The 17965-nt window shown below is 42.7% G+C and overlaps 3 protein-coding genes across 3 annotated transcripts; 2 read left to right on the top strand and 1 right to left on the bottom strand.

The window, feature by feature from the left end:
• Window positions 1–3550: 3550 nt before the first annotated feature.
• Window positions 3551–6563, top strand: LOC115731168 (plant cysteine oxidase 1-like). The gene is made up of 5 exons (XM_030661808.2): window positions 3551–4220; window positions 4821–4942; window positions 5151–5313; window positions 5412–5621; window positions 6279–6563. The coding sequence occupies exons 1-5, from the start codon at window positions 3971–3973 to the stop codon at window positions 6407–6409; spliced, it is 876 nt and encodes a 291-aa protein (XP_030517668.2). The 5' UTR covers window positions 3551–3970; the 3' UTR covers window positions 6410–6563.
• Window positions 6564–7186: 623 nt separating this feature from the next.
• LOC115731135 (histone-lysine N-methyltransferase SUVR3) lies at window positions 7187–9365 on the bottom strand. The gene is made up of 2 exons (XM_030661770.2): window positions 8656–9365; window positions 7187–7611 (listed from the first exon to the last, which is right to left on the bottom strand). Exons 1-2 carry the CDS (start codon window positions 9302–9304, stop codon window positions 7223–7225), a joined length of 1038 nt encoding a protein of 345 aa, XP_030517630.2. The 5' UTR covers window positions 9305–9365; the 3' UTR covers window positions 7187–7222.
• Window positions 9366–10174: 809 nt separating this feature from the next.
• Window positions 10175–16601, top strand: LOC115731119. The gene is made up of 10 exons (XM_030661749.2): window positions 10175–10404; window positions 12151–12370; window positions 12509–12666; window positions 12769–12914; window positions 13533–13595; window positions 13692–13784; window positions 14140–14301; window positions 14856–14947; window positions 15256–15425; window positions 16015–16601. The coding sequence occupies exons 1-10, from the start codon at window positions 10302–10304 to the stop codon at window positions 16323–16325; spliced, it is 1518 nt and encodes a 505-aa protein (XP_030517609.2). The 5' UTR covers window positions 10175–10301; the 3' UTR covers window positions 16326–16601.
• Window positions 16602–17965: the final 1364 nt, after the last annotated feature.

The following is a 17965-nucleotide window of genomic DNA, read 5'->3' as shown; positions in this document are numbered from 1 at the left end:
CACACACACGAACCGAAGTCTCAAACCATCCAAATGCTAGCTTACGGATCTTGGAGCTCCTCTTTCCTTCATTGCCTTTGATCTTTGAGACTCTCTCAAAGATCTAAGAACAGAGAATAATTCTTTGTGTTTCCTTTCTTTTTCTCCTTCGGAATAAGACTCTTTTATTCTCATAGGCGTCTCTAGGGTTTTTCCCTTTATATATATATATATATATATATATATATATATATATATATATATATATATAGCCTTAATATTTACGCGTAACAAAAGAAGTGGGGCTGAGCGATTTGGGCCCACCAAACCGCCTATCTCCAATTGTGCGTTCAATCGTTATCTCATAACATGCACGATCGCGTAGATATTTAGAACATGAGAATAAATTAAAATCTACTTCTTAAGTAGATCAAGGCGCAGAGAAAATATAAACTTTGTTTGCTATTGTGTGCGACCTTGTAGGTTTACTAAACATTAGCAGTGTGCTCAAAATCTTTTTTGGCCCATAAGTCTCTAGCAACACATTATGACTATCTAAGTATAGTGAAGGTCGTTTTTCGACACAATCTAATCCACAATTAATATTAGAGTATCAAACTTAATTAGTTCATAGGGCAAACCGCTAACAAATAATTCTTTTTCTTCCACAACTAGCATCATCGTTTTTTTTTTCTTTTCGATTTTCTCCCCGTAAGAATTGCTCATCTTCTTTGCGTAGATTACTGGTGAAGTTCTGTTGAGAGTTCCACAAGGCTGGCTGACGGTTGCCAATGGTCATGCGACCCTCGGCTTGGGGAGGTTGAGGTCGCTCGACCCTAGCGAAGGCAACCGCCTGTGTTGCGTAGCCCTCGCCGGGGGTTATTAGGAGCGGCTTGAGGTCGTGCAACCTTAGATGACGATCGCTAACGCTAGATCCAACTCATTGGTGGCTTGCGTCTTTCGCTGGTTGAGAAAGGGTTTGAGTTCTTTTTTTTTTTTTCCACTTAAAAATAAGAAAAGTCCTTTCGCACGCATAATTTTACCAAACACTATTTTTTTTTTTTTCTAATATTGTCTTGCGTTGCACTTGTAAATTACAATTTAACAGACATGATTTGCAAATCATTTCGAAGAGTCCCTCCAATTTAAAATCCTGTCCGTTTCCCCAAAGATTTTCCCCTAAAATTCCAACAAAAAGCAGCCCAACCACTCTCGTCCTAGTCCAAACAACTTGCAGATGTTCTCCACAAAACCTGCGCCGGAATCCAATGTTCTCTTTGTCCAAGTGACGGAGATTGTGGGAGAAAAAGCTGTCCCTAGATGGACCGGAGATTTAGGGACAAAGGTTTGTCAGTTTGAGGAAGAAGCTGCCGGGCTATAAACAGACGTGGTTTCTACGAGTGCCCCTTGTTACGATCGGTTCTTACTTCACCCATTTAAAGGAGCAACGATCCTTTTCCGATTGCACAAGTTTTCTCAATCAATCAACAACAGGATATCGTATCCAGGTTTTCTCAATCGGTCAGTCGGTGGGGGTGTTCGTACATGGTTTTTGCCCTTTCAGGGGAATCCGAGGGATGGCGCCGTGGTAGGACCCGAACCATTGGCCTCTCGGGTCCTACACTGACCCGCAGCATCCCCCCTAAAGAAAAGGAAAAAGTACCAAGTTGCCAACCTTCCGCAACTCGCCGAGCCAACTCTACGTAGAACCTAGCTGGTGCAAGTATTGGAGAAGTATTGTTATATAAAAAGTCGCGCCGTATAAGAATCGACGTGCGGACATCGGAACTCAGCATATCGGTTCATAGGGCTGGTGGTAATCTCGAAATTCCTGGGGCTGGAGGTTGCTATTTGAATTGGGTTTCCGCGACATTAGCAAAGAAATGGCTAATCTTGATGGGGAAACTTGAGATGATCAATCTTCCAATTGCGGGGTTAGAGAGACCACGGTGGTATAGTGAATCCCATCGTTCATTTAGCTTTTCATGGGCATGACTTGGACCATAGAAAAGACACCAAGGGTGACATCGGGTTGAGTTAAAAAGATCAATGCCGACACGATAAGATCGTTGAGCTGGTTGAGAATCGTATCTAATGTCTTAATGAATTGACGTGATCGTATTCAAAATCGAGCAGGAGAATTCTGCTGGAGGTCTTTGACATTATGTGGCGGGATAAGTTTAGTCGAGGATAATAAAACATCCGGATGTCCAACAGCATTGTAGAGATGGAGAAAGAACAGCGTGCCAAAAATAGGAACAAAGTTCACACGATGAGAAAAGAATATTGCGAATATAATCTAACACGCTTCTTTAAAGAATTCCATTCAACAAGCATGATTAAAATGCATATGCCGACCTAAATCTTTAAAAAAAAAATCATAGAATTCCATTATATTTTGGCTTTTCTTGCGATATTAGTATAGATCGGATGTTGAGGGCGAGAATAATAACCATTATGTTTCTCCGTTTCTCTTCTAAATTTGTTTCTAGAACAAGTTTGAAACATAAATCCGTTTGGCGATATAATTTTGTTTTTCCATTTCTAGAACAAATTTTTAGTCCAAAAATAAGATTTGAAATATAAATGAAAAGTTGTCCATTTTTGGAACAGAAATTGACATAAAAACTCTTTTCATCGATTGTCCTTGGCCACCATTTGCTGATCACCAATCGTCGATCCTCGGCCGCCGCCACCTCTGATCCCCGATCACCAATCACCAGCCATCGGCCATCCTCCGCCACTCCGATCACCGAACCCCCGTAGATATTTCACGAGGTTACTAATCGGATTTCTATTTTTAGAATAGAAATTTTTGTTCGTGTCGTTATCAAAAACATTTCTTTTTCCAGAAACTCTTTCGGAAATAAAAATATAAAAAAATATATTTTTATCTAGAAATTATTTTCAATAACATGACTGTTATAATTCGCGGGCATTAATGAAGCGGAGTAAAATCATATCAGGGCAAGTACGTAGGTAGGCAAAGTATGTCATTGAAACGGCACAGCGCTGGGCCCAACGCATGACGCGTCCCCATCTCTGTGGTCGTGGGCGAACCCATGGGAACGGGAACGAGCAAAAGTCTCTCTTCCTTCCTTTCTCGTTAGTTAACAACTTGCGCGGTTTCCTTTCCACCACGGAGAAAAGCCATGGTTTTTACACGAACCCAATGCACACCGTTTTCTCATGTCTGTGAAGTAATAAACCCACTCCCAGGATAAGAAGGAAAGGATTATTTGCGTCGCTTTTACCTAAAGATTTCCGAAACCTCGTCGTTTGGCGTCAACTGTGTGTGCTCTGGTCAATGCACATGAGAGAGAGAGAGAGGAGAGAGAGGGGGAGAGGGGAATGTAAACTTGGCGCCCCCAAGTTTGAGAAGAAACAGTCGGTTTTCTGATAAGCCACCCCTGGTTTTATGGTGGGACTCTCTGTCTCTGTCTCTGTCTCTCTCTTCGATCTACGAAAGCAAAACATCCTCAGCTCCGGGATGGCCCCTGGTTTTGCTCTCTTCCCCCCGGCGCAGCGCCTATATATCCATCTTCTTCCTCCTACTGTTTACTTCCCACCTTCTCTCTCTCTCTGCCCCCCCAACTTCCATCTCATCTCAAAGCCTTCCTTTTTTTCTTATTTTCCTGCTTACTCTTTCCTCCTCCATCCGATTCGTCGCCTACCCATTGATCGGCGTCGCGAGACGGGGCTCAACGTACGTTCGTCTGAGCAACTGGGTCGTCTTCAGCTTTGCGGGTCCACGTGCTTTAACGAAGCTGTCGGTTTGGTTTTTGGTTCGACTCGACACGGTGCATTCCGGATCGGTCGTTCTTGAACTTGGAGGAGGCGTCTTCTTGATCAGTTGTGTCGTCAGTAATCGATGCTAGTCAGAAAAATCTCAGCTTGAATCAAGATTTCTGGAACCTCTCTCGGTTGCTCTTGACCAGCTTGCGACGTTGCTTCTGAGAGAGGTTGGTAGTGATCGGAAACGGGGTTTCGAATGAGGATAGGGGCGAGGTTAGTGGATCAGGGCATGGACGGGACGTCGGTCGGGCACGTGAATCATAGCAGGGTTGGGTATATCAATGGGGTTATCAGGAGGAAGAGGTGCACCAGGAGGATCAAGCGACACCGCGCCCTGCCGTTCTCGATGGCCCTGCAGGATCTGTTCCTCGCTTGCCGGGATATCTTCAAAGGCCCCGGCACGGTCCCTTCCCCGGAAGACGTCCAAAGACTACGCCGCATTCTCGGTGAGCAACTCGGATCGCGACATGTTCACGCGCAGCGCTTTCTTGTGTTCAAACCCACCTTCATTGTTCATGATTGAGTTGGTTCCGATGGACGTTGCATTGGTTTTTGGGCAAGAGCTTTAGGCAAAAGAGGGACGTTTAAAAGCTTGCATTGCTTACACGAATTAAGAATTCAACCATGTAGTCCCCTTTCCATTTGCTTATTGTGCTTTGCGATTTCAAGGTCATTCTTACCAACATGAGTTTGAAATGGATCTGATGCAACTTTAAGTTCCGGGAATATCAGTAGGGATTGAGAAACCAATAATCTGGAAAAGCTAAATGAGTTTTAATGGATCTGATGCAGGTAGATTGTGCTCGGTAAAGTTAGGCTTCTAGCAATTTTTTAGTCCAGGATCAACTTCCACAGGATGCATATCTGATTCTTACGTGCTTGTTGATTATCAAATTCTATCAGTTTATTCCTGTAAACTGTGACTTTGCCCTGTTGAGTTAACATGAAAATTTTGCATCTAAATAGAGTATAACTAGGAGTGCCTATTGCATTTCATGATGCGGAATTTGGTAGTTCTTTCTAACTAAATCTTTATCTCGCTCTAGATAAGATGAGACCGGAGGATGTCGGATTGAGTCGGGATCTTCAATTTTCCCAGCCTAAAAGCACAACCAAAGGGACGCCGAGAGTCACGAACACCACCATATACAAATGCGATAATTTCTCGGTAAGATTTTGCTGCCAGGGAAGAACTTTCAGCTCTTTTAATTTTGGGATCGGTTTACACCGGACCATCCAAAACATATTCTGCCGAGATTTACTATCTGGATTCCTAGTTTTTGTACTTTGAAGTTCGTTGTAGGCAATTCTTGATTCAGTTGTTAGAGAGCTCCTAAGATTGACTTGCAATCTTTTCTTGGCTTGTCTACTTGCAGTTGTGCATGTTCTTCCTTCCTTCAGCTGGTGTCATCCCCCTCCACAACCACCCAGGAATGACCGTTTTCAGCAAACTTTTACTAGGATCAATGCACATCAAATCATACGATTGGGTTGACCCCCACCACTTATCAAATGGTTCGACAACAACATCCTCAAAACGTGAGTTCTCTCTTTCATTACTTCAATCATCATACGTGTCCAGTTGCGAGATGTTATTTAGTGGCGGCTGTCATTGAGCAATCACGATGTCCCTGCAGTTAAACTGGCAAAAGTGAAAGCCGATGGAGTCTTCACGGCTCCGTGCAACTCTTCCGTTCTTTATCCGACGACGGGAGGCAATATCCACGCATTCACGGCAATAACACCGTGTGTGATACTCGATGTCCTCGGACCTCCTTATTCCCAAGAAGATGATCGCGACTGCTCATATTATAGGGATACTCCGTCCTCTACCAATGCTGCTTTAAGTAAGTAGAATTTTGTCCTCTTGCTCGATCTCTTTGTGGAAGCTAATGAATTTCAGAGTCTTGCATTTTAGAGAAGTCGGTATCCAACTTCCTCATATTTCTTGCACATTATTCCTTTATGTGTTGTGCCACGCACCTGTTGTCTAAAACTGGAAGATGCATTGATGTGGGAACAATAGTATCCAACCTGCCTGCTTCCATTTCGAACTTGTTTTGATGAACCGGGACAGAATGGCACATGCTGTTTGTGGTAACATATTACTATTTAAAGGTTGTATCTATCTTTTTATAGTACGTTGATCTCCCAAACAAATGAGTCAAACATTGTTAATCGACGTTTGAAACCGTGGAACGTGCACGAGAATGGACAAAGATACAGAGAATATCCTTTAAGGACATGCATAATATATGTTGCATGATGTTTGCTAGAGGATATTAATAGACCCAATTTGATGTGCTTCTCATCTTACATCGTAAAGTACTTACCATAAGCAAACTTGGAAGATGCTGACAGTAGGATTCTGATGTTGTTCTGTACTTGGAGACACACATTCCTTAATTTGAGGTTTGCAGGGTTTGGTCATCGAAATATCATCAGATGCAATTTTTGCCTTGGAAACAAAACTTGCTTATTTAGGATCTTCTTAATCAATCCAGATGGCGACATGATTCGAACTAAGGAGGACGGCGAGAGGTACGGCTGGTTAGAAGAAATCGACATGCCGGAGAACTCGCAGATGGATTCGATCGAGTACTTGGGTCCGCAGGTCATCGAGAGCGGTCACTAGCCACCTGATGGGAGATTCACACAGAAACGTTGTTTTTTTTTTTTTGGTTGTTCCAGGGTGCATGGAAAGATGTTTCCTTTTCCATAATGTATTTTGGAACTGAGGCCTGTGGGTGTAGAGTTTCGCTTTGAAGTTTCTATAATGGTGGTATATAACAAGAGTTCATTAGATTGGGAGACAAAAACCGCAGGCACCGGCTAACAGTTTTGCTCAATTAATTATTTGAATGTTCTTGTGGAATGGAATGAGCCAGAAGATAAGTTCGGCTTGACAGCTAATTAAAAGCAATCCTGTATATCATATTCAGCTATTCATAAATGCAGGTGAAGCCATACTGCGCATTCACATTTAGATCTCTCTTTGACTCTTATAATGCCCACCTGAAAGTAATATTAAAAGGAGAATGTTCTTCAGTTGTCCACTTTCATGCATCTGTGCCTAACTGTATCTAGGGGCTGAGCTGGTTGACAGATTTCTTCTGACGCCAATGCGCAACTTTCGTGGGACTATTGAAGGTAAGCCGAGAAGCTCAACAAGCACTGCAATTTTTCTTTTTGCCCTCTTTGGAAAAAACTCCTAAAAAGAGTCGGGATAAGCCGTCTAACAGGAGTGGATAGTTACATTCGTCTCTTCAGTAAAGATCGATACTTGTCAACGCAAACACATGTACAGAGCATTATAGTAGCGAGCCGCATTACAAATTCTTTAAGCCGAAAATAGCTGCCATTAGAAGATGAATGTATGTAGCTCTAATAGTCGAAGTAGGGAGTGAAATGATGGTGCTAACCAAAGTGATGGCTTTGCATTTGCTTTTTAAGTATGTTCTGAAGGAAGTATTCCCAAACAAGTAGAAGCCCCGCAACAGCACTGTAACCCATTGGACCTGAGCCTGATCTCTCCATAACTGAAAGTCAACTCTTCACCTTGTTGTATGTCTTTCGAAGCGAAGAAGCAGAGGCGAGGAAGCAAAGCTCCTGTGCTCCTCACTAACACTGTGGACAAGTTGCCGCCATCACAGGAATGATTGATGAACCTCCCGACATTTCCCACTTTCGTGGCGTCAATGTTTATCCTCAAGCAGGCCTTTCCAGAGGGAAGATGCTCCCTCACCACCAGAAGGGCAGATGAGAACCCTCGACTCGTTGCAAGTTCATCATATTCTTTTTGTCGCGCCCTCGCCTCTTTCGTTGTCAAGAGTTCACCTAACAGTGGAAATTTAGATCAGAATAAAAGTTTCCTCAAGTTCTTGATGTTAGTGCTGACAGGATATGTGAGAGCCTTAAGCACGTCGTCTATCTATTGTGCAAATGTATCCTATCTCATGAATTACCTTGTTCTGCTCTACAGAACATGAAATTAAAGCAAACTTCTAGGGAAAACCATACGGATGCATCTCCCCAGAAAACAGGTGTACACATTGGCGTAGGAATTCGGGTCCAAGATAAGCTACTCTCAAATGAGTATGTGAAACTTCCAAGGGAAATAACGGTTCACAAGATCTAGAGAAATAGGCATTTCTCGTGGTAACAAGCAAAGTAAACAGAAGTTAGTGAGTCTCTCTTCAACATAGTTGTAACCTCAAAGGACACTGCCTGGATAACTAGGAATAGCATGGCAGATCCTCAAGGCAAAAGGTACATCATTTGAGCATTTTCTAATTTTTTTCCTCTCCAAACCCTAGGCTCCAGCTCTAGGTCAAAATTTTTATTTTATTTTTGCACCCACAGTTCCAAGCCAACAAATCCCTTTACGGGGCATTCTCCAGTGGCAGGCGGTCCTTCCCACCCAAAGAAGATGGCAAGCTGGGGCATCACAACTGAAAAACCACCTCTAACTACAAAATCTAACTTGAAAGAGCAACAGCACCCAGTGAACTTTGCTTCTAAAAATGCCACTGTTTTATACGTTTCTTCTAAGTCTTTTGAAAGACTCGATTTCGTCATCCATGCTGGAATCAAGCACCGGCAGTATCATCCTGGGCAAGAACCTCAATGCACTTCGCACTGCACAATCTTCAACCTCTTGCATAAATACCGAGCAAGCAATGCGGAAATATTACAGACATGAAAGCACAAATCTTTTACTCCCTCACTATGTGTCCTAGTCCCGACATTCAGCATCAAACTAATTTGCCCATACTGATGTGGTAACGAATCAAAATTGACCATTTTCAGTCAAATATACTAAAACCATCAGCTATTCAAGATTCAAGCAAACTAATTAATGATCAAGAATAGGTGGAATACCTGCATACTCGCACACAAATCGCCCCTTGTCGATCGCCTGATCCGCTAACAAGCACCATCCTTTCTTCTTATCCCTCACAATCTTCAACCTCACCTCCACACCACCCTGGCTCGCCCGATTCCCGCACTCCGCCCCACACCCGCAACCCGCGCCGCACTCGGTCACCACCGCCTCCTCCTCCTCCCCACCCTTGCCGCCCCAACAAGCGCAATCATGCCCCTCGCATCTCTCGCAATCGCACCCCAACACCACGTCGCCCACAACATCCACCGCCTCGCGACTCGGCCGACCCGGAAATGCGGTCGATCGAGCGAGCGTCCGGGTCGAGCCCCACGATTGGCGAAGGAGGGTATCGTTAAGCGGAGAGAGGACCCGAGAGGAGGGGGTGTAGAGGAAGTAGGCGTAGGGGCGGGAGTCGACGGCGTTGCGGAAGGGGACGGGGAGGGGCTCGAGGCCTCGGGAGGCGTCGGAGGAGCGCCGGAGGGCGACGGGTAGGGAGGCGCGGCGGAGGGAGGCAGAGGTTAGGGAGACGGCGGCGAGTTCTTGCGGGGTCAGCCATGGGAGGATCAGCTCCGCGCATTGCAAGAAGGGATTGTGGGCGGATTCGACTTCGTCCACGGCCTGTTGACGACGCTTGCAGGGCGCCATAACGGGGAAGGTGCCCTTTTCCTTTTTTTTTTTTTAAACACTGCCGACCCTCAGTATGAAGCATCAAATCAAATTCTCCCACGGACTTATCGACTAGAGACGACTGTCAATCGGAAACCGAACCGGTTGGATCCGTTCTCGTGTTCTTGAAACCCAGAACGAACCAATTGGTCCCGTTTGAATTTCTGGGCTGTTTCGATATTCATGTTATAATTTTGATAATATTCTTTTCTTTACCCTCTAATAAATGGGAAAACTCAAAAAATATATATATATAGATTGGTCTAGATCATTCGATTTCATACTTGAAATTGAAAATCGCTCAGAATTGACTGGTTCGGTCTGATTTCCGTGCACACCCTTGAGCCTATTTGACAATCTTGAGAAAGAAAGTCATTATGGGAGTCGAGATTTTTAATGAAAGCTCAAGAAATCGATTATCCATGGATGCAACAAGTCATATCTAGGCATTGCTCATTGAGAAGCTGTATCATCTTAATAACTCAATTAGTTGAGTATTGTCATAGACAAGCAACAGAAATGTAATATTTTATACATTATCAAATAGAGAGAGCATATATATATATATAAGAGGAGGGAAAACGATTAGGCTTAAACATGATTAAGGTAAATTACAATTGACCTAATCGTAATCCTAAATATATCTCTTAACACAATGGGCGTGGGGGATTAAGCCTAATTGCCCAATTAGGGATGACGGGCAGATCAATTATCAAAGCGGAAGAGAAAGCTTCGACCCGACGCGACGCGCTTCGCTACGCACCGACCCGGAAATCGAAAATTTAACAGGAGGAGCAGGCAGGCGACGCCACGAGCCATTTTAATTTGAGAGGGCGGGGGAGATGAAAGATTCCCGCAAGAAGAGCCGCCTTTTTCACTTCTCTTCAATTCTTGGCTTCCATCCATAGAAAGGGCGAGGGAGGAGAGATCGAGTTCGTCGTTCCGGAGGGAGGGAGAGAGACAGAGAGAGGTAGCGATGGGTTCGCCTCTCGTCATCTCTCTACTTCTCCTCGTCTGCTTTCTCTCCTTGTTGCTTTTCGCTCACCCCAGTCCGATCCCAGACTCCCCGAGTTTCAAAGGTACGCGCGCCCCCTCTCTCCTCTCTCTCTCGCCCTCTCTCGGTTGGGTCCGTGGGAGTTGACTGGAATCGTGCTCGAGATGTGGGTACTCCTCGAGGTTGACGATTCGGGATTGATAAGGATGGTGCTTAATGTGGACAGTTCCGGATGTCAAATTGCAAAATTTTACTTGGTTTTGTGTCGTCTGCGGCCGTAACGTATTCTAGACCGATGAACCTGTTTGGGTTTTTCTTTGATAAGCTGAGACGATAGATTGTGAGGGTTTTCCTCACTACTGTGTTTGTTTGAGCTGATTGTGCGTTCTTTTCTCTTGTTAACTAATGTGCTCGACATTTCTTTGTACTCCCGAATCACGTCAGCCTTTAGGCTTTTGGTGTAAATGTTCGCCGCAGGTAAGTGTCGAGGAATTCGCCATCTTTTGCTACTGGGGTGCGATTATTGCACAGCCAATGAATGATTTGAAAAATCATTTCTTAGGATCATATTGCTTGCAAAAATAAATGGTTATCATCCACAAAATGTTTACAAAATAAATGTTTTCATTCACGAACTGTTTCAAGGGATATAAGTGATTATTTTAAAGAATATGTTTTTCAAATCATTTATTTTCCGCAAAATAAACTAGCTTTAGAGTTCTTCTGAGTGGAACACGTGCTTCCTTGGCTCATAACTCATTCACTTAAAGCTTTCAAGTAGAATTTGTCAAACTAGGTATGGTAATGGGCTTAGACCTCTGGCTCCCTCTTTTGATCTCTCATTTTGAGGCATATGGACTTTAATAATGGTCCATGCTGTCCACCGCCATACTTCTTTTAACTAAATGGATTAAACAATGAGTAGAATATTTAATGCATTAGAGTGGGAAAGTTAAAATAAGAGATGCATTCTTTGTGTGAGTTGAAGGGTTGTTCAAAAACAGCTCACTCTTTGTTGCACTGTTTCATTATCTGGATGACTGTTGGAGTTCTCCTCACCCTTCCAAATGGTGCTCTTGTGAAGTTGTGTGACATGTGCTCGTCCTGGGGAGTATTATGTTTCAGCCATGCAAAAGTTTGGTTCTTAGAGCGAGTTAGCAGTTAGATCTCTGGTCTTTGAGTTATGTATGCATCTGACATGGTTGAAATGGTGGTGGTGTTACTAGGAAATTCCAAGTTTTGGTTGTTCTGCGAAGACTAGAAGGGAAGGGTTCTTGATAATGGTCCAAATTTGTGCTCTTGTTCTTTGATTGATTTCTCACAGGTCATCTGTCTGACACTGAATTTTTGAAGTGATGATGCTATCCTTGATGTTTCACGCTCCTCTTGTTTGAAATGTCTTTATTTTTTCGTTTTTCTTGAAAAATTGTTTCTAGTTTTGTAGTCTTGGACCCTTGGTTAGGTTTTGTTTTGGATGGGTATTTTTTTTGGTATATTATGGAAAACCAAGTGGAGGCTACATTGAAAGTCTAAGCCACTTGCGAGTTTAAGGTCTTCTAGACTCTCCATAAAAGGGCAAATAATTATTTCTTGACAAAACATCAGTAGAAGCTTGTGCTGTAAGCAAAATGCTCGCTTACTGGAGCTGATAATGTAAGGCTAACTATCATAAATGATTTAACAAAAGAACATACTTGTTTTATGGGATTTGTGGTTCAATTTGTGTTTCCGATTAATTGTTTATGCTAGCAAGTCATTTTGATAATTTCTTTAGGTCAAATTAATGGTTTAGTTTGCTAAAAAATTGTTGACTCTCATTTCTGACCTGCAGGGATAAACCTAGGGCAACCATCTATTGATATCACACCATCAACACTTTCCAGCTTCCTACCAGGCCATGGTGCTAAAGAAATCATTAGGTGTGAACGTGTTGAAGTAATTGGTCTATCCCGATTGAGACTTGGAAGTTACTCTAGTGCACTGCGTGTCAAAGTGCTTCCATCCTCAATTCCGAAAAGGTTACCCAGCAAAATTCAGGTTTGCCTTCACCGGTAAGTTAAACTTTTCTAGTTTTAGAGATGATCTTCTGGTTTATTATCCTTCTCCATGGTCACCCATTCCTTTTCTGTAATTTGGTAGAGTGTTGTATTTCCGGTTGACTTATTTCATGTTTGGTTTTACGCATCCAGGAACTCTTCTCGCACATTGTGTGAATGTGAAAAAGATGAGTGGAAGAGTATTCAAAAAGGCGTGTGGAGTTCTGTCATATCACCCTATGTACGTAGATATGTTGATGTCAAGATCATTGATGAAGTTCCTAGTCCTATCACAGTCTCCATTTCTGAAGGTCTGGCTACTTTTTAACTGAATCATATTCTATAATGTACCTCTACATACAAATTGCTCATACTTCAGGAAAAATAGCTGAGGCTTTCTATTTTTTTGGCAGAGCCTCAACAGTGGCGCCTCCTTTGTCTGGCATTGGGATTTATACTGCTACTGCTGGCCCCAGTTATTAGTGGCTGGGTTCCTTTCTACTATAGCAGTTCAATGGCCATAGGAATTTTGCTTGTTGTTATTGTCCTTCTTTTCCAGGTATTCCTCCTTCTCTTAAGAAAGTTTCACCAATTAGGCACCAGTAATAGCATTTCTCTCCCTGTTTTTTGGGCACACTATGGCAATTCAAAATGAAGCAACCATGTTTTGTTCTTTGGTCTTTCACTTCCTATGGCTTATTGGTTCAACACGTAAAATTCATACTAGTGTCCTCCGTGTAGGAGTTTCACAATTGCTTCTGTGCGTATATTTGCAGAAGCCAGTTTGTATTGGCTGTTGCAAACACTATTTCCTGGAGTATCTCCTTCATGATCGACTGTAGTATTGTGCTATATCCATTTCTTGCTGACACATTTGTTTTTGTTATCATCTGCACATACTAGCACGAATAATCACTTGCGCTGGGCTTCATGTCTCTAAAAGGATGATATGAACTTATATGGTCCGCCTGTAAGATATCTTTGGTGTCACTCTGTCAGTCAGTTGCCTTGTCAAGTGAGACATGAATGACATTCCGGATTGTAGATTCCTTATTTTCCTGTAAATTTACCATTGGCAACTACTGTGAGCTGTATTAACCCCTAGTTTCATGTAGTTAAATTTAGAACTAGCTGCACACCATGCTTTTCCTCAAGGCATCAGTTTGCTATGTTGCAGGGGATGAAATTATTACCAACTGGGAGAAAAAATGCCTTCTACCTCACTTTATATGGATCAATGGTGAGTGCTTTTCCTGTGAGCCTTGTTGTCAAAGTTTTTTTTTCATTCACTTAATGCGCCATGCGAAGGAATCTCATAATAAATTAACTGTGGCAGCTTGGAGCTGGATCTTTTCTTCTACATCAGTTCTCAATGATGGTGAATGCAATTCTTGTCAATTTTGGATTTAGTGAGGAGATGCATAACCCGGTGAGTCCTATTGGTTGTACTTTATTGAGGGATCTGTCTTTATTTTATGTAAGTAATTAGTTGATAGGTGTCACTCTGCGTTTGCGAGTTTCTTTTTCAGGATAAATTTGTATTTAGAAATTCACTAGCCAAAGCTGGGCAAGCTCGCTTTTCCAATCAAATTTTGAGCACACAGAGCTTAATATGTCTTCTGATCCACTGATGTTCCTTTTTAACATCCTCTTTTGGACAGGGTCTATTTGAATTTATAATCAAGTTTCTTCACTATAGTTGACACTTGTTTTGCTACTTACATTTTCAAGGGAACCATGTTAGTGAATAATGATTGGTTTATGCTCACTCTTTCTTTTTACAGGTATCTGTATTTTTACTAGTAGGAATTGTTCTAGCTGGAGCTGCTTTAGGCTATTGGATTGTAAGGAAGTTCGTGATTTCAGAGGATGGGAGTGTGGATGACAGTGTTGCCCAATTTGTGAAATGGGCAATGCGTGTTGTTGCTGCTATATTAATCTTCCAGGTGCACTCTTTTATATTTTTGTTTGGTTACATGTTCTTGTTTTCTATTTGTGTGCTTATATGACACTCTGAGAAAAAATCATCAAGTATCTATTAATTGGGCTGTGGGCAATACTTAGTGAAGTGGATGTGTTCTCTCTGGTATGGATACATTCATTGAAGGAGTGTGTCTCAAGTATGCACATCATAATCCTATACTGACCTCACGTCTTGGTGAGGCATAGGCAGGTGCCACATCAGTAGACAAGTCAGACGCCCACTTTTTAGGTTAAATTATCCTGGCATCTCCTAGATTTTGATAAAAATGTGGGATTATCCTTATGGAAGTTGCTTCCTTGGGGAAAAAGAAAGGCATAAAGCTATCCAGACATGTCCACTGCACACTCTATGCACCCAGCTATCCATGCCACACACGGTTCATGATCTTCCCTGTCATATTTGCTAATCTTATTACCTTATTTTGCTTTTACATGACTTGACATGACCGAGGCCATTTTGCTTTCATGAATCTTCCATTAAGACATCGGCTATAATATGTTGGATTTTGTGTTGCAGAGTACTTTTGACACTCTTTTGGCAGTGGGGGCGCTGGCTTCTTGTGTGGCTGTCTGCTTGTTGGTAACTTCTTCAATTTGGAGTGAGGCAGAGTAAGTTGACTGACCTGCCTTTCATGACCCATCTGACAATTGCATGAAAAATAATCCCTACAAAGTGGTTGTACATAGATTAACCTTTCTTTCATCTGTGACCATCCTCTGTCACTGGAAAAAAAAAAGGCTGGATGCCCCATAAATAGTGTGACTTTCAGGATACTTGCTGGTTCACTTAAGTTGGATGATGAGTTGGACTGCATTCTTGTTGATCCTAGCTAAGGTCTTCTGAAGATATCATCGCATACAAACTTTCAGTTTTCCCCAAACAGCATCTAATAAAAGTCTCCCATGATTTGTTGCAGGTACGAGCCGTATTCTTTGAACTGGAGTCCTACACCGTGCTGGTCTCGGCAGCCATCTGCACAGTTCAGTCGTGCTGAATTTCTTGCAAGGTCACCGGAAAAATGTCACCAGAGAAAGATTTGGAATAGACCTAACAAATCTGCTGCTTGGTTGGACTCTCCACTTAAAAGTATGGTTTGCTACTTGCACTCATGTTCCTCCCCATTGTCTATCTCCCCATGTCCAATTTTTCCACTTAACTTACGACCAAGTGTGCAAAATTACAATTCGGATGCTTTCCTTCCAATATAAGAACTGAGCCTTTGTGACCAGCCTGAATGTGTTTATCTTACTTGAACGAGGATTAAGTGGTGAGCTAAAGGTTTCATGTTGGCATCTGACTCATGTTAATATCTAGACATGACCAAGGGACCTTGGCAATCCCTTATCCAAGTTTTGGCTGGTAACTGTTGAACCTTTTAGGTAATGCTAAAAAGAAGAGGACTTTTCACTGGCAGAATGTGTGGCTATGTGAGGTTTTCTTGGCCCTTTTGTTTTTGCTATAGTACTTCTTTCCATGCCAAAGTGGCATACTCTGTGAAGATGGATGCAACTGACCAGGACATATCTTGGGTAGGGTTACCAGACGATTCGGGACGTAGTTTGTTTGCACGTGCTAGGATCTGATATATTGCTCGTGATGAAATGATTTTAGCAATTCAACTGGAGGGTACCCCCGTAATATCAAATTGCTCATGGTTGTATTTGTTTCAACACAGGTTCTGTAACCCCACCTGCTAGTCAAAGGAGAAGGAACCCTGTGGATTACTATTCAACTCTGCACAAGACACCCAACCGAAAGAGGTACACAGAGCAAGAATGGGAAGACTCGAAGGCACACTGGACCAGGCAAGCTATGTCAGAGTTGGCATCCTCTCCGGAGTTCACTGACTGGATCATTGAGCATGCGGACCGTATACGGATCACTTCAGGCAATAGTTCACATGAAGCTGTTGGAAGTGATTCTGACTCCACCAGTGAAGCCACTTTGAACAGCAGCAACGGGTTCAAATTGTTTAATTTCTGTTAGCCAGATGCAGCATCTCGGCGTTGAAAGATGCTTGTAAAGCGGTTCTGACAGTTAGTCTGATACTTAGATTAGGATGGCAGGAAAACATTCCGCAGATGTAGAATATTTGTTTGATTTCTCCAACATTGTATTTTCCAAAAAATTTGTTTCACTTTTTGTTCATTTCTCATCTTATTGCTAATAGCAGGCTCACATTGCAGTCCACTTGTTTTGGTACACAATGAAAAAGTGTATGAACGTTAGTAGGATCATTAATGACACGTCTCTGTTCTCCTATTTCCGACAAATGTATGTGGATGAAAATTGACCTTCCATTTCTTGCACATCCCAAGATGTCTAATACCAGTTATCAGTTGTGAAATCACGCATTGCGCAAGTCTCTAAAAGGAGTACCGATGATTGAGCTGAGACTGTGGTTTTCAGGTCTGGGACAGTCCTGCTGCGTCGCCAGGGTCAGCTAGTGAGATTTCAAACTGCTAATGCAATATTAGTTGAGGCCGGCGTGTTTAGCAGCGCTCTTTCCGAACATGCCTTCGAAATTGGTCATGAGCCAAGGAGATGAGAACATCTTTACATTCCAAGACCAAAGAAATCACTTGCAAATCATAGGTAAAGAGCTGCTCCTGGATTCTATAATCTATCCTGCCGTTTCTTGCTAATTCCCTACAAGACAGGACCTAATATTTTGTATGAGAAACGAACAAATATAGCTGAATCTGCAACATAATTTCACTGGCCCACTGGGGATGGCAAGCATCGAGCTTCAGTCTCCGGATTACCCCCGCCCATCACCCTCGGGTTACAACAATGAATCAAAAACACCATGCACGTCGGACAGACAACCACGTATGACTCTTTCTTTCACAGCCACAAGTGTCTCAGTCGCCAGGTTCCCCAACTTGCTCTCTCATAATTCATAATAAACAATCATTAATTCCTCCTCACAAAAAAAAAAAAATAAATAAATAAATAAAAAATAATAATAATTCACAGATGGTGAGGTTGAAAGTTGATACGATGGATTCCTCCCCGCCCCGATATTCTCATTCTTGGCTACGAACGAAGATTCCACTTAACCTTATTTTACTCGCTTTTAATTTACTGCCACATACCCGCACGACTTTTCCTCTCGTTATGTTCCGAATCAAAACAAACAAATTGTCTCACCGGAAGCTGCTTGGGAATTCACAATTGTGATGATGACGATGATGATGCGTCTGACCCGACCCGCCATTCCATTCCGGTGTCTTCCTCGTCATGCTCCTCCTTTTTGACGATGGCTCCCTCCTACTTCGTTCCCAACCTCCATGTGTCTCCACTGCTTTCTTCCTTCCTCGCTTCGGTCCGCGTTTTGAACGTCGGAAACCTACTGGCGGCCGCGTCGGTACCGTCCTGGAAGTCCCCCGATCGCGAACCGAAATTCTCGACTAGTTTGAACCCTTCAAAGGTCCGGTCTATATCTACGCCGTCTCTTTCTTATTGGCACGTGCATAAGAAAACGTCAACGCTTGAATTGTCTACGCCAATTGGTGTAGCCTTTCAAAGCTGCCCATTTTACTCTTACTTCTCTTTTGTCTTGGTGCTGATTATGGTTCTTTGTTTGGTCATCATTAAAGAAGCATCCGATCATTTAATGCTCT

The sequence above is a fragment of the Rhodamnia argentea genome, chromosome 10, assembly GCF_020921035.1.
Source record: "Rhodamnia argentea isolate NSW1041297 chromosome 10, ASM2092103v1, whole genome shotgun sequence".
In the NCBI taxonomy this organism is placed as follows: Eukaryota; Viridiplantae; Streptophyta; class Magnoliopsida; order Myrtales; family Myrtaceae; genus Rhodamnia; species Rhodamnia argentea.
The sequence above is the reverse complement of the archived record's forward strand: the minus strand, read 5'-3'. Positions and strand labels throughout refer to the sequence as shown.

Bases quoted from the DNA above. Each gene is read 5' to 3' on its own strand.
- LOC115731135 (XM_030661770.2), bottom strand. From the start codon at position 9,304: ATGGCGCCCTGCAAGCGTCGTCAACAGGCCGTGGACGAAGTCGAATCC. The intron at 7,612-8,655 runs GTATTCCACCTA...TTCCACTGTTAG, and splicing joins ATTTGTGTGCGAGTATGCAG to GTGAACTCTTGACAACGAAA.
- LOC115731119 (XM_030661749.2), top strand. From the start codon at position 10,302: ATGGGTTCGCCTCTCGTCATCTCTCTACTTCTCCTCGTCTGCTTTCTC. The intron at 10,405-12,150 runs GTACGCGCGCCC...TCTGACCTGCAG, and splicing joins AGACTCCCCGAGTTTCAAAG to GGATAAACCTAGGGCAACCA. The intron at 14,948-15,255 runs GTAAGTTGACTG...GATTTGTTGCAG, and splicing joins TCAATTTGGAGTGAGGCAGA to GTACGAGCCGTATTCTTTGA.
- LOC115731168 (XM_030661808.2), top strand. From the start codon at position 3,971: ATGAGGATAGGGGCGAGGTTAGTGGATCAGGGCATGGACGGGACGTCG. The intron at 4,221-4,820 runs GTGAGCAACTCG...ATCTCGCTCTAG, and splicing joins AAGACTACGCCGCATTCTCG to ATAAGATGAGACCGGAGGAT. The intron at 4,943-5,150 runs GTAAGATTTTGC...GTCTACTTGCAG, and splicing joins ACAAATGCGATAATTTCTCG to TTGTGCATGTTCTTCCTTCC.